Below are 14,431 nucleotides of genomic sequence, written 5' to 3' on the forward strand. Positions count from 1 at the left end.
TACTCACCCTGAAACGTTTGACGTCATTAGTTCTTGCTATGTCCTCGTGATTTCTTTTCGGGGTTATGCACTTTGCCAATCTCTGTGTAATTAGATCATGAATCATAAATAATTCCTCAAGATAGATATAAGACAATGTGCCTTTCCTGCTTATCTCAATGCCGAGACTTTAGCGAATACTGCTACTGGTGTTTCAAACAACTGACAATAATATCCTATATTACTAACTTTTGCGAATACAAGTATCTGATCATGAAATTGTCATTCGCGATGTATATAATATAAGTAGAAAAAAGTAATCGCGAATGAAATTGTTTCGCAGAGCAGCAAAATGTCTTTTGGTTGCGAATTTTGCATTAAATTACCAGTTTGCGTCGATAGTATGTAAAACTTATACGGTACCTATTTTGATGCACCAGATGCGCATTTCGACAAATAATGTCTCTTCAGTGATGCTCAACCGAAATGTTTGAAATCTATGAAGTTTTAGAGCTAAATATAGCCAAAAACAGCCTGCCAAAAACGTGGAGCCAAATTCGTCCAAGGATAAGAGCTATGCATGAGGGAGATAATCCTTAATTTTGAAATGAATTTCTAAATATTGTAACAGCAATTAAATATACATCCGTATTTTCAAGCTAGTAAGAAGTACTTAGCTACTGGGCTGTAGAGACCCTCGGGGACTAACAGTCCACCAGCAGAGGCCTAGACCCAGGGGTCATAATGTAAAACTTATACGGTACCTATTTTGATGCAATAAAAAAAATCTCGGATTTTTTAATCTATCTTTACCTGTTTGAAAGTTCCTTTTGTGGTCAGTAGGTAATACACTGCATACCCCGGAATTAAGAGCATCGACGAGAGAGCCACGCCCCATCCGATGACGTTGGCATAGCTTGGGTATGTATACACGCCCATACTACCCTTGTATATGAGTGGTCGATAATGAAGAAAACTTGATATCACAATTATCTACAAATACAAAAAAGCACATTAATCATAAGCAATAATAAATTGATAAAATTGAATGAATATGTGTTGATTAAAATGATTTTGCTCGATATTTTAGTATATTAAGAAGATTCTCCATTGAGTTATCTTATGCCACAAAATTATGACAGTTCGACTCCTCCCTCCGCCGAGGTGTAATATAAAAGTTACGGTGTGATAATTTCTAGACGGGTTAACATTACCAGTAGGAATGTAGGACTAAGTATCTTCCAGCACACTCGCCAATACAGCCCGGGTCTGTGTCCTGTCATCTGATATATATCTGAACAAAATTGATCCACCCCTGGAAAACAAGTATCACAATAATACCGGGAAATTTCCCCCTCCCAAATAACCTATTAATTACAGAGGATCACGTGATCCACAGTTTACAAGTCAATAATTACATTCAATGTATTTTTCCCTTATCAACTCTGATGTAGCGTTTGGAGTTTATATGTCATTGATGGTAATACAGCGCCAAATCATGATCCAGACTGGACACGCATTGGTTACCGACACATGGAAAACGATAAGTGTTAATTAGCGTTGATCTAAAATATTTGTATGTCATTTTAGGCAATAAATAAAAGAAATAAAAAAGCTAACTACTTTTAAAATATATATGTGTGTGTTTCCTCGAAATAGTAATATAAAAACCAAACGAAACACGATTTTGGACTTTTCCGCCAATCAAACAATGTCTTAAATTGCTGTTCCATTTGATGTTCTTACTATACGTTACATGGTTGTAAATGCGTGTATTTTAACCCAACCAAGCGTATTACAGCCAGTTCAGCTGGTGATAATCAATGAAATGTGTTTTTGTTGTCATTATTAGTGGTCGCCAGCATCGTAAGAAAAGCATGACGCGCTTATGCCGTAATTTGATTTCGCCCACAATGTTGGAAACCGTCATATCCCATATAATGAAAACAAAACCACGCTTCGCTGTTTAAATATTTAAATATAAATTCCAACAATGATGGCCTTTAACTCATAAATTCAACAACAAAAAATATATAATCAAACTTTGGTTTCGTTCTGATTCCATGAAATGAAAAACAAAGATAAGGAACAGTCATTATTCCTATACACTGTACTATAAAGAATAAAAAATTAAGAGTAGGGCGAACACGGACCCCTGGACACACCAGAGATGAGCATCCCCTGTCAACCGGTCACACCCGCCGTGAGCCCTATATCCTGATCAGGTGAACGGAGTTATCCTATTCAAAATCAGTATGTTAAGAACGGCCTAACAATTGGTATATATGAAATACGTCAGACAGCATTTGACCCAATGAAGGTTGTATTCATTTGGTAAACTAGATCGATGTAACGACCATAGAATTTGAGAAATGCTGACTTTAAACGAGACTGTTGAAACCCATGTAACCTCAATTTATTTCTCATTTTAAGTCAATATATTTATATAAAAAATGTTCGTCGGGAAACTATGCAAAAATGGTACTTTACCATAAAACCAGGACACGCCTACAACTTGCATTAGAATGGCAAATACGATGGAAGTCCCAGCAGCGAATGTATCCAGTATCTTAAACACATACATGCCTCCCTATAAAGAGAAATAAGTAAACAACACTAAATGTATAGAGGCGCTAAGGATCATAACCTTGTGAAAAGAAAAGACTCAAAAGTAAATTTAAAAGTACATTTAATTTGATAAGAAATCAGTTTTCTACTCATATCCAAGTCTCACATCAACATGAGTTGAGAACTTTTCACTCAAGCAAAACTTTAAGACACAGATGCTTTTTGCACTAGGTGAAATGAAAGAGTAGCACGTCAAATTTGCGATCGACAAATCAAAATATCTCTAATCCCATCACAATGTAGCAAGACTTACTATACCAGAGGTGGTACGTTTACATCTCACTTCCAAGTGGAGTGTAACGTACATGTAGTGTTCTCTGGAGTGTAACGTACAAGTAGTGTTCTCTGGAGTGTAACGTACATGTATATGTAGTGTTCTCTGGAGTGTAACGTACATGTAGTGTTCTCTGGAGTATAACGTTCATGTAGTATTCTCTGGAGTGTAACGTACATGTAGTCTTCTCTGGAGTGTAACGTACATGTAGTGTTCTCTGGAGTGTGACGTACATGTAGTGTTCTCTGGAGTGTAACGTACATATATATGTAGTATTCTCTGGAGTGTAACGTACATGTAGTGTTCTCTGGAGTGTGACGTACATGTAGTGTTCTCTGGAGTGTAACGTACATGTAGTATTCTCTGGAGTGTAACGTACATGTATTATTCTCTGGAGTGTGACGTACATGTAGTGTTCTCTGGAGTGTAACGTACATGTATATGTAGTGTTCTCTGGAGTGTAACGTACATGTAGTGTTCTCTGGAGTATAACGTTCATGTAGTATTCTCTGGAGTGTAACGTACATGTAGTCTTCTCTGGAGTGTAACGTACATGTAGTGTTCTCTGGAGTGTAACGTACATGTAGTGTTCTCTGGAGTGTAACGTACATGTACATGTAGTGTTCTCTGGAGTGTAACGTACATGTAGTGTTCTCTGGAGTGTAACGTACATGTACATGTAGTGTTCTCTGGAGTGTGACGTACATGTAGTGTTCTCTGGAGTGTAACGTACATGTACATGTAGTGTTCTCTGGAGTGTGACGTACATGTAGTGTTCTCTGGAGTGTAACGTACATGTAGTGTTCTCTGGAGTGTAACGTACATGTACATGTAGTGTTCTCTGGAGTGTAACGTACATGTAGTGTTCTCTGGAGTGTAACGTACATGTACATGTAGTGTTCTCTGGAGTGTAACGTACATGTACATGTAGTTTTCTCTGGAGTGTAACGTACATGTACATGTAGTTTTCTCTGGAGTGTAACGTACATGTAGTGTTCTCTGGAGTATAACGTACATGTAGTGTTCTCGAAGAGCGTGCTGGTAAGCAAGTCGCCCAAGTCACAAATATCGACCCGAAAGTTTCACCAATTTTAAAAATGTGACCTCGTCCTAGAATGTGTTTGACACAAACAAAACACACATGGTTTTGCACTTGGTAAAATGGAAGAAATAATTCAATTTTTCGTTTTTCTACGCCCTATTGTGAACCACTGATTTTATCAAACACGAGTTACAGCTTTTGTTGCATTTTATACGATACATGCCTGCATACTAGTACTGTATACTGGTTTGTAAAAGACATACATTTATTTAAAATTGCTCATTAATTATGTCAGGCGTACTTTTAAAAAGGGTCATTAATAGCCTATATTACTCGTAAGCAGTCAGCGAAAGTCTACGAAACACAGGGAGGGAAACTATGATTTCAATGAGACCATAACTGATAGTTATGGTCAATTTGGTTGCTTTATCCCAGTAACTCTTTACTCACTTATTTTCTATTTGAAGGATGCAATCATTGAATTGCTGCACTAGATATATTGGCTGATATTATACACGTATCTTTAAGATTGTATGTACTGGTCTTGTGGTATATATGACATTTGTAACATATGTAATTGGGCAGTATTGTGACGTTTTTATCTCACCTGTGTCTCTCAAGTAACCTTTTGCTATTGGTCTGCGTCCGTCGTGTGTTAACAATTGAACATTCTTAACTTCTTGAGAACTACCATTCCAATTATTTTTAACTTTGGTATGAAACATGCTTGCGACCATCTTTGCAAGCCAAGTGTCCGATTCGCTTACTCTCATCTAAGATGGCTTGCGACAAGAGACATAAATTGTCAATTTTAGGGCACCTTCACTCCCGGGGCCTTAAAAAGGGGCAAAAACTGTCAAAAGTATACCAATTTTCAAACATCTATGCAACCGAATATCTTTATGAAAATTCCATGTACAGCTGGAAGGCCTCTACCAAAATTGTAAATTTCATTATCCCCGGGGTAAAGATTCTCATTCCAGGGTAAGGACAAGGGATTTGGTGATCATTTAAATAACATAATTTTTAATTCTATTGATAATAAATTGAAACTGAATAGATATTTAGAAGGAACAAGTAGCCCTTTACCAAAATTGTAAATTTCTTGATCGTAAGGGATTTTGGTTCCAGGGTGGGGCAAAAATATATAGTGATTATTGTCTTTATCATTTGAAAGACTTTTACTTTAATTTTTCTGATACTGTATAAAAACTAAATGCATATTTAGGAAAAGCAGAAACGGGTGTACCAAAAGTGAATTTTGCAACTCCATGGTTCCGACTCAAGGGTGGGTCCAAAATAGTCGTATAGTATCAATATAACATATATCATAATATTATGTAAACTCTTTCATTAGTGTGGGCACTTTCGGTTTTTTAAAAGAACACATCTTGTTTTAAACTGCTGGTGAGTATTAAAATTTAACTTAGATATGCAGAACAGAAAAATTAATAAATTTTCGTAGCCTTATTATAACCAATTGTCAGGTGACCGATAAGGCTTGCTGGCATTTGTTGTAAATGCTCTTTTCTAAACACTTTGGATTATCTTTATATAAATCTTTGAGCAAAACACAGAGAAAACTTTATTTATAGGTAGCATATGTTATTAGAAATGATTTTCGGTATGATCGCACACACATTGAAGCCGTGCACCATCTACACAAACCATAGCTTGTATGTTGTTTTACGTTCCATTCGGGCATTCTTCACTCATGTAAAGACGTGGCCAGCTTTAGGTCAGGTGTCATACATTTTGATTTATATATGGTGCCCTGGACAGTAGCAGTTTGGGTCCCGTAGCAATGAGGGTTCTTTATCGTATACCAACACCTACCGTGATACAGGACGTTTTCAAGGTTCAATCCGGAAAAACCCGTGACTGCTTGGCGAAGAAACAATCACTACATACGAGTGACGTAAGTTAAATGTATTAGGTTTAGCGCAGCGCCGGGATCCTTGTTGCGAAGCTACATATATGTAGCGCCCTAACCCACCAGGTTACATGTACCACGACTAGTCCTAACCCACCAGGCTACATGTACCACGACTTTTGTGTTTCAATCTTTTAGAAGCGGCGGCGGGGGACATGCCTACGCGTAGCAGTCTTGTTGGTGTTGCATCGTCGGATACTCACGATTTGCTTGGTCTCTATCAATCGAACTATGGGTATAAGACGATGCGTTAACTTTGGTTTATTCTTTTGTTATTTTTATAGTAAACCAAAACCTGGCGGTGAATATAATCTAGCCCTTCTTAAAATACAAATTCCTAAATTTAAAACTGCGGGAAAACGGATTTAGACTACAAACCACAAAAATAACCAAGTACCTGTTTAAAAGCTATTTATATGCATTAGCGGGTGTTCCTTTGATGTATAAACATACCAAATAGCATCTACATTGTATTCCCAATTAAGTTTTTTGGGAGGTCAAATGCCATATAACGTTAGACGTCAGTGCGAAACAGACATCGATCAGATGAAGGCATAACATGCCTAGGGTGTAACAAGAATCTATCAGTAGCTTAGAAAGGAGGGATAGCTCATTGTTTTTGCGATAACAGATCTACAGTCAGAGTGACTCGATTAACGAAGCCTTGTTGTGAAACACGTTCAAAATTTCTTTAACGTTAACGTTCAAATCTTCGATTGAATCCCTCTTTAATTTTGTCTCAACCGGCCATCTTTAATGCACATCTAGATAGAAACGGACTCTTTCAGAAATACTGTAACACAAGTCCCCTGTCAATAAATTTTAAACTGCCCATTTTTAGTATGATATAGGCCAGATTTGGAAGATCTCAGTTTCTGTGTCATTTCTGTCATAGCGGCGTCATGATGTACGGTGGGTATTTAATATCATATTTTGATTTTTAAAACTGCCTGTTCATCTCAAATGCATATATAAGGTCATGAACAATTTAAAAAATATCCCAGCCTTTTATTCCAGCTGAGTGTTTACAATTGCTGTGTACTTTAAGTTCATCAAATGGCAAATGAAAGATTGATTGAATATTGTTTTACGTCCCTCTCGAGAATATTTCACTCATATGGAGACGTCACCACTGCCGGTGAAGGGCTGCAAAATTTAGGCCTATGCTCGGCGCTTATGGCCATTGAGCAAGGAGGGATCTTTATCGTGCCACACCTGCTGTGACACGGGACCTCGGTTTTTGCGGTCTCATCTGAATGACCGCCCCATTTAGTCGCCTCTTACGACAAGCAAGGGGGTACGGAGGACCTATTCTTACCCGGATCCCCACGGGAGCAAATGAAAGAACATTGTAGTTGTTTCTAATTGTATTATTCATGTGATGTACATGTGTATACCGCCTAAAGATATAAATTGTAAGGTACTTACTGCAGTCATACATGGAATGGAAAATAGGAAGGCACTAACAACAATGATTAGGGTCAAGACTTCCCGAGCCCACCGGTGTCTAAAAACCTTGTAGAACTCGTCCCGCAGACCCGTTAGTGGAGATTCTAATCCGCCAAACTAAGAAAGAGACATTGATAAGCTGAGTGTGACGGCAGTTCTCATTAGCAATAGAGTATAACAGAAAAAAAAGGTTCAATGGTAAAACAATACTTACTGCACTATCCAATCCTAGTGTAATCAACATGAAAAAGAACAGAATTCCCCATATTGACGATCCCGGAAGTGTAGAAATTGCTTCTGGGTAGACGATGAAAACGAGACCCGGACCTTTGAAATTCAAATTCATTATTATTTACTTTTTAAAAACTCTATTTTTAATTTGCTTAACCTTGTTCGATTTAATTACTATCCACTTGACATATTTCTGTAGGAAATTCAATGAAAACGAACAGCCATCATTACCATCTTGTGCGACATCCCTGATGTGTTTTTGCTGTTTTTGAGCCATATATCCAAGGTACGTAAATACAACAAAACCAGAGAAAATACTAGTGACGCAGTTAACAGACGCTGTGATGAGACAATCCCTGCAAATGTTTAAAAAGAAATTCAACTGTACACCTGAAGTGTATTATCAAGTATAAAACAGTATAATAGCTTACATGTAATATTCTAAATTCTTAAACAAAGTTTGCTGAAGTAAACTATTACTCATTGTGTTGGACATTTTATGAATTAAAGACATAATTCATCATGATGCAGAACATAAATACTGAAGAAGACTGCAATTTCATAATTGTATTCGAACAGAAATAAACAGCGCAGTTAGTATATACCTGTAGCAATTGTTATTGAACTTATTGTAACTGGCATAGGCAATGTGTGTTCCGAATCCGGCACCAATCGAAAAAAATATCTGCACCGCTGCATCTATCCAAACCTAAATGACATCATATATTTCATTTTTATAAGGCATTAGATAACAGTATAGGTGATTTTTTTTCCTTCTTCGCAAAACAAGTAACCACACACAGCTGGGAGGAAAAACAATCCTTGTTGACACAATGAAAAAACAAAAGACACCGGTATGTAAAACAAATTTCAATAGTAATTACTTTGTCCGTGATTAGATTAGTTAACAGTCCTCGCGGCGCCGCGGTGGCCCAGAGGATAGAGCGTTCGCCCCGCATGCGGAAGGTCAGGGTTCGAATCTAAGTCGTTAAAACAGGTACTGACAGTTCCATCGCCAAACGCTCGGCATCAGGTGTGAATGACACGGGTCCTCGGAGATGACCTTAAAAACGGATGTCCCGTGTCACATTAGGTGTGGCACGCTAAAGAACTCTCACTGCTCAATGGCCGTAAGCGCCGAGCAAAGGCCTAAATTTGAAGCCCTTCACCGGTCTTGGTGACGTCTCCATATGAGTGAAAAATTCTCGAGAGACGTTAAACAAGATACAATCGATCAATCGGAATAATTATTTTAGCACACCATATCTCCTACGTGGACAAAAATTTACGAATTACTGCCTTGCCTGAACTTCGCCAAGTCTGCTCATGTTTGGAACGATGAAAAATTTGATCCCATCCTCTGCGCCGGGGAGCATGGAACCACGGATTAATAGAGCAGTCAAAATCAGGTAAGGAACAGTGGCCGTGAACCAGACAACCTACAATATCCAAAGATATATCTCAGACTTTTATAATTTTAACACCAATCAATTAAAGGCATTACTGTAACCGAATTCAATACGAATTACATGTATTATCAGAAACGAAATTGAATTTATGAGCGAGAACGAAATTACCTTTCCTGCACTTTTAACGCTTTTCCACAAACTGAGGTATAGAATTATGAAAGTTAGGGCTGCACATCCAGCAATTTCCCACTTGATTCCACCAATGTCCTCAATTCCTGAACTCTTGTGTAAACTAAGAACTCCACGCCTGAATTTCAAACAGATTCAATTTTACACTGCTTAGCGTACAGCATATAATGTCACGTGAACTTTTGGGTTTTAAAACACCGGAAATGCATGTGTTGTACACATGTACCTACTCAAAATATTCATAGGAAGATGACATAGCCGTGCTGGAGTTGTAGGTCCTGTTTGACTGTGTTTGATTGGTATCCCAGTCCGATTGCCAGCAGTGAGGTGTGTTAAATTCGTGATCACAACTGGACCAAGGGACGGTCCACGTGAAGGAAGAGAAGAGGTAATAGAACGCCCAAGCAATAACCATGTTGTAATAGAAAGCCACGATGTACGCCATCCAACAGGAGGCAAATCCTATACCTATTTTGGAGGAAATGCATGTAATTGGATAAAGGCTCTCGACATAGTATCATGCCTAACAAATCAAGGTCGGATGTATATTGCTTTTATTCTGTCTTTTTATCTCTGTCTGCAACTTCAATCTTGATCATAACAGCCAAAGATTTCATTTTTCTAGTGAACTGAAAGGTTTATGCCAGAGCTATGTAATCCTGTGAAAGGTGAAGATAACGAACAGTAATCAATCTCATAACTGCTATAAGCAATACAAAATAGAGAGTTGGGCAAACGCGGAGCCTTTAACACACCAGAGGTGGGATCAGGTGCCTAGGAGGAGTACATGTAAGCATCTCCTGTCGACCGGTCACACCCGCCGCGAGCCCCACATCCCAACCAGGCAAACGGAGCCATCCGTAGCCGAAACCAGTGTGCCAGAACGGCCGAACAATTGTCATGAAGTAGATAATGCAGAAGAAATTGTGAGATAAAATACAGCGAATAAATTAAAGAAAAATAAAAAACGATATGTGATACATGTTTGTCTAAAGATAAAGTGGATGACCTGAGCAGAAATCCCAGGTATTTACCTTTGAACATGGGTACGAGATTGTTCCACACATTGATGGGCCCCTCTTTGCTAAACTGTCCCATGCTTAGCTCCATGAAGAAAACTGGAACTGCTCCAAGTATAAGAACCGTGAAATATGGAATGATAAATGCACCTGCAAATTACAACCAGGGAAAAATCTTTGAATTTGGGTTAATGATTTTTCATGCTAGTAATTCAATTGCAAAATCACTTTATATAACATCTTAGTCAGATGATAAGGACAACCTTTAAGAAATACTAATATACACATGTATATACTTGAACGAAAAAGTTTTATTCTACGCTTTGCGTATGCAACATCGATGATAAGGATTAAAGATATTAACTAAGACAGAGTCATCACGAAAAACCGTGCACCCCAGTACATGTATGCGAGACGGTATTTTTCTACGAAACGTACTAGCACGGCTAGCTGTATGTTACCGTACGTGAGATGTTCTACAAACTAAATATACTACATGTAGCACGGCTGTCTATGTTACCGTACGTGAGATGTCCTACAAACTAAATATACTATATGTAGCACGGCTGTCAGTGTCTATATGGTACCGTACGTGAGAAGTTCTACAAACATATACTACATGTAGTACGGCTGTCTATGTTACCGTACGTGAGATGTCCTACAAACTAAATATACATGTAGCACGGCTGTCAGTGTCTATATGGTACCGTACATGAGATGTTCTACAAACTAAATATACTACATGTAGCATGGCTGTCTGTAGGTTACTCGTACTAGTAAGACTTTTAAATAATCATTTTTTACTCAAATATAATTACCACAACAACGACAGCAAAACTTTATTGTTTTCAGGTATGATACAGTATACATGTATATACTTGCCTTTTATCAAAGAGTATCTGATGTTATTAGGTTTCATACGTTTAGCTTTCTTTTATCATTTCTATTATGGAATACTATCTGATATGTGCATTAACTTACATTTACCAAAACTCTAGTCACTTACCACCGCCATTTTTGTACGCTAAATAAGGAAATCTCCACACGTTGGATAAGTCCACAGAGTAGCCAATCGCCGCCAGCAGATAGTCCCCACTCCCGCCCCAGTTCTCTTTTGGTGGCTTCACAAAGGGACTCGACATGCCTTTGTCCTTAACGTTGTTATTTTCTGGAAGCACGTTCTCTTTGGAATCCTCGTTACTATTTTTACGCCCATTTTGCAGATTGTCCATCTTGATCAATGGTCCAATATCGTCAAATGTTGCATCGTCTGAAGGGCTTGGGACAAGTGTTCCATTGTCCATGCTATTCGAGTTACAGTCAGATTCCGACTGACCCTTATTCTGTAATAATCAATTAAATAAAAACATTGTGGGCCGTTTTTATTATAATATGGTATGTTTATATGGTCGACGAGGTTAATGTGCATGGTTGACCTATGTGACACCATGAACTGGGAAGCGCATTTGTTTTCTATAGTGTTGTGACAAATGCTCGTCTATGCGGAATTCAGCGTTTGACATATAAACACATACGGTTATTAACGACCTTGCTTCCTCGCATGAGATCTTGGGATAACGTTAACAGGCGGCCAATAACCGCCAACGACGCGAAAATGGGGAGTTTAAAATCACAAATGACGAGAAAGTAAATAAAAAGGTTAACAAATAGTGTTCATTTAGATCCTGTAATTTGCTTAGCTTTTATGCTTGGTTTCTCGGAGACGCCTTTATTGTTTACTTATAAACATTTTAAACCAAAACCAATGTAATTTGTGAATATTTGACAGAATAGCCTCATGTATTTTTCAATTCAGCATTCTACACTATGAAATCAAAATGTGTGTGCATGCTTAATCAGTAATAAGATTCCTCTGTGGTTCACTTTGACATCAATGAACACATTTGAATTAACATGCTACAATATTTGAAGGGTGTGTGTTGAGTTAGTTTACTTTTTGGCGTTAAATATTTGTCTTCGTGGCGCGGGGAGTTTTCATTCTGGTCCAGTTTCTGTCTGTTTTACGTGGTTAATCTCTATTTCTTTTAACGCTTTGGTGCTCGCTTTGTAGTTTTTACGAATCTATGAGGTAAACACACTCAAATGAACAAGAAACAAGTCATCATTATCAGAATTGTTACCGACATATGAAGGGAAGCGGTCCGGAGCTGTGCAAAGTACTTTGTCAGCTGTTTTCGTTAATTAGGACTCACTCTGTTAAGATTTGCTGTAATACCGATAATTAAATATTACGCTGTAGGTGGCCAGATTGAAGTATATTTTTCCTTTCTTTGATTCTTGAATGATCTATATATGTGTAGCTTATTCAGTAATATCATGACTCGGTGTCCAAGGTATACATTTTCTTTCTCACAATTCATGTACCAATAAGGGAGGCGCCGTGTTTTTCAGCAGTGAAAGTCATCACTGATATGATAAGCACTTTCTTAAATATTTCTTCCTTCCAATGACCCAAAGTTTGTTGCATATTTTTACTACTTTACCGGCATAATTTTAAATACTAATCATAACACATGCCAGAATGTACCTGGGTATTTTACGAAATACCACTGTGTGAAGTTTTTGTAAATTGCTGTATATATTACGTTTTGATTGATTGTCATTTAGTGTAGGAGAGTTGTATTTTATATCAGTCACAACACATCACATGATGGTCTTCTATATCCTTATGTATTATTTTGTTGTGACCCTGTTATCAAATGTTGTCGTAGCTCTCTAGTTATTTACTGCTCAATAAACGACCACTTTCATTCTTTATAAAAGAGTGGAGTTTTTTTTAAATTACTTATATTGATTTTAGGTAAACAGGCATAACATCATTTATTGTGTTGCATTAGACATAACATCCGGCTATCGACGAGCACAGTTGTAACATGTGGGTTGCTCTGGACACGATCATAGAACATAAACATACGGAATGTTCTTGATACTATTAGTATCATATATATATATAATTATATACTAACAGAAATTATTCAATACATGTATATATATTACATTACATATTTAGTAATGAATTATACAAGTTGTTTTTTTTAAATATTCAATAAAGCCGATTCTGCAGGGCCGATAACTTATATCGGCACTGCAAAGAATGTATCGCCAGCCAAACATGAAAACAAGGCTGATCAGCGCATTAGTCAATATTTCAGGCAATGTCGTATATAACTTCTCTAACATGCCTAAGCCATCAAAATCTTCAAACAGATGCAGAGTTCCAGAAATGAGTATAGGAAAATCTACACAAGTAGTAGCATAATGAAGAAACCACAAAGCCGATGGAGTATACTTCTGAAGAAATAAAGAAACTAGTTAAGTATACTCATTCGGGTATATATATTATATATATATGACATGGATGCACATGGGGACCTCGAAGGGATAACCAAACTGCAAATGAACATATCGATATGAACAAATGCGCATTAAGGAATATGCCAGCCAAGTAATTGTAATTCATAACATCATAGAATCATGTCACAGACAGAAAAGCCATTCACCATTACCCTGGTAACATAGAGACTGATCATTGGATACTCGACTGTGTGTCACAGACTGGTCATACGCATGAAAATTGAAACAGAAGTTTTCTGCCTTTTCTATCTTAGTACTCCCTACAACAGAGGTGAATTCTAAAACTTGCAAACTTATATATGTACAGCTAGTGTCTTGCTTATCACAGAATCGTGGCCTACAGTATTGCATCTTTCTGCATTATTGTCTTTGTAATGGAGTGACGACTCAATATTCCATCATTGTCAGCCTCTTTTTCTATCATTTTAAAGTTCCTCAGAAATCCATAGTAAGCGTTGACCCCTGATGCAAGGCAGAAGAATGGAGATGCAATAGCTTCATCTTTGGATAGTAAAAAATTTAAAAGGGAAAAAATAATAATACTGCCATCGATGTTCCATGGCTTAATCCCCTTTTTTGAGAAGAATTTTCATTTCAAACCATGCGAAAAGAATTATCTTGGAATGAAACTAACCAAGATACTATATGTAACTCCGAGTGAAAAGACATAATGCAGCTGCAGAAAGTCCTTTTAAAATAGTGAAAGAGCAAGGTACATTAAGGCCCAAATTTAGCCACAAAATTAGGATAAATTTAAAATGTGGTTTCACTTGGTTTAATCATTATGATTATGCACTAGGGCATTGGCCCTGATGATACATGTGGAAATTAGTGACGTAATATGTTCTGTGACGTCATTTTCCTTATCTCCGATTGACATGATTTACCGAAATCGCCGAAATT

At 37.5% G+C, this 14,431-nt stretch overlaps 1 protein-coding gene across 2 annotated transcripts in view; it reads right to left on the bottom strand.

Annotated features, from left to right (window-relative positions):
* Window positions 1-14,431, bottom strand: part of LOC125651648 (sodium-dependent noradrenaline transporter-like) — a 35,271-nt gene that overhangs the window by 445 nt on the left and 20,395 nt on the right. The window contains exons 2-14 of one of the 2 annotated variants that reach the window (XM_056153010.1): window positions 11,160-11,496; window positions 10,169-10,303; window positions 9,365-9,602; window positions 9,114-9,252; window positions 8,841-8,975; window positions 8,142-8,245; window positions 7,768-7,892; window positions 7,520-7,632; window positions 7,285-7,422; window positions 2,470-2,569; window positions 1,194-1,294; window positions 793-972; window positions 1-82 (exon numbers count right to left, since the gene is read on the bottom strand). The exon at window positions 1-82 is cut by the window's left edge and continues 445 nt beyond it. In XM_056153010.1, coding sequence (XP_056008985.1) covers window positions 1-82; window positions 793-972; window positions 1,194-1,294; window positions 2,470-2,569; window positions 7,285-7,422; window positions 7,520-7,632; window positions 7,768-7,892; window positions 8,142-8,245; window positions 8,841-8,975; window positions 9,114-9,252; window positions 9,365-9,602; window positions 10,169-10,303; window positions 11,160-11,496 — 1,927 coding nt within the window. The remainder of the gene's footprint in view (window positions 83-792; window positions 973-1,193; window positions 1,295-2,469; window positions 2,570-7,284; window positions 7,423-7,519; window positions 7,633-7,767; window positions 7,893-8,141; window positions 8,246-8,840; window positions 8,976-9,113; window positions 9,253-9,364; window positions 9,603-10,168; window positions 10,304-11,159; window positions 11,497-14,431) is intronic. The other variant, XM_048880349.2, reaches the window with a different exon arrangement.

This window comes from Ostrea edulis, chromosome 1 (assembly GCF_947568905.1).
Source record: "Ostrea edulis chromosome 1, xbOstEdul1.1, whole genome shotgun sequence".
In the NCBI taxonomy this organism is placed as follows: Eukaryota; Metazoa; Mollusca; class Bivalvia; order Ostreida; family Ostreidae; genus Ostrea; species Ostrea edulis.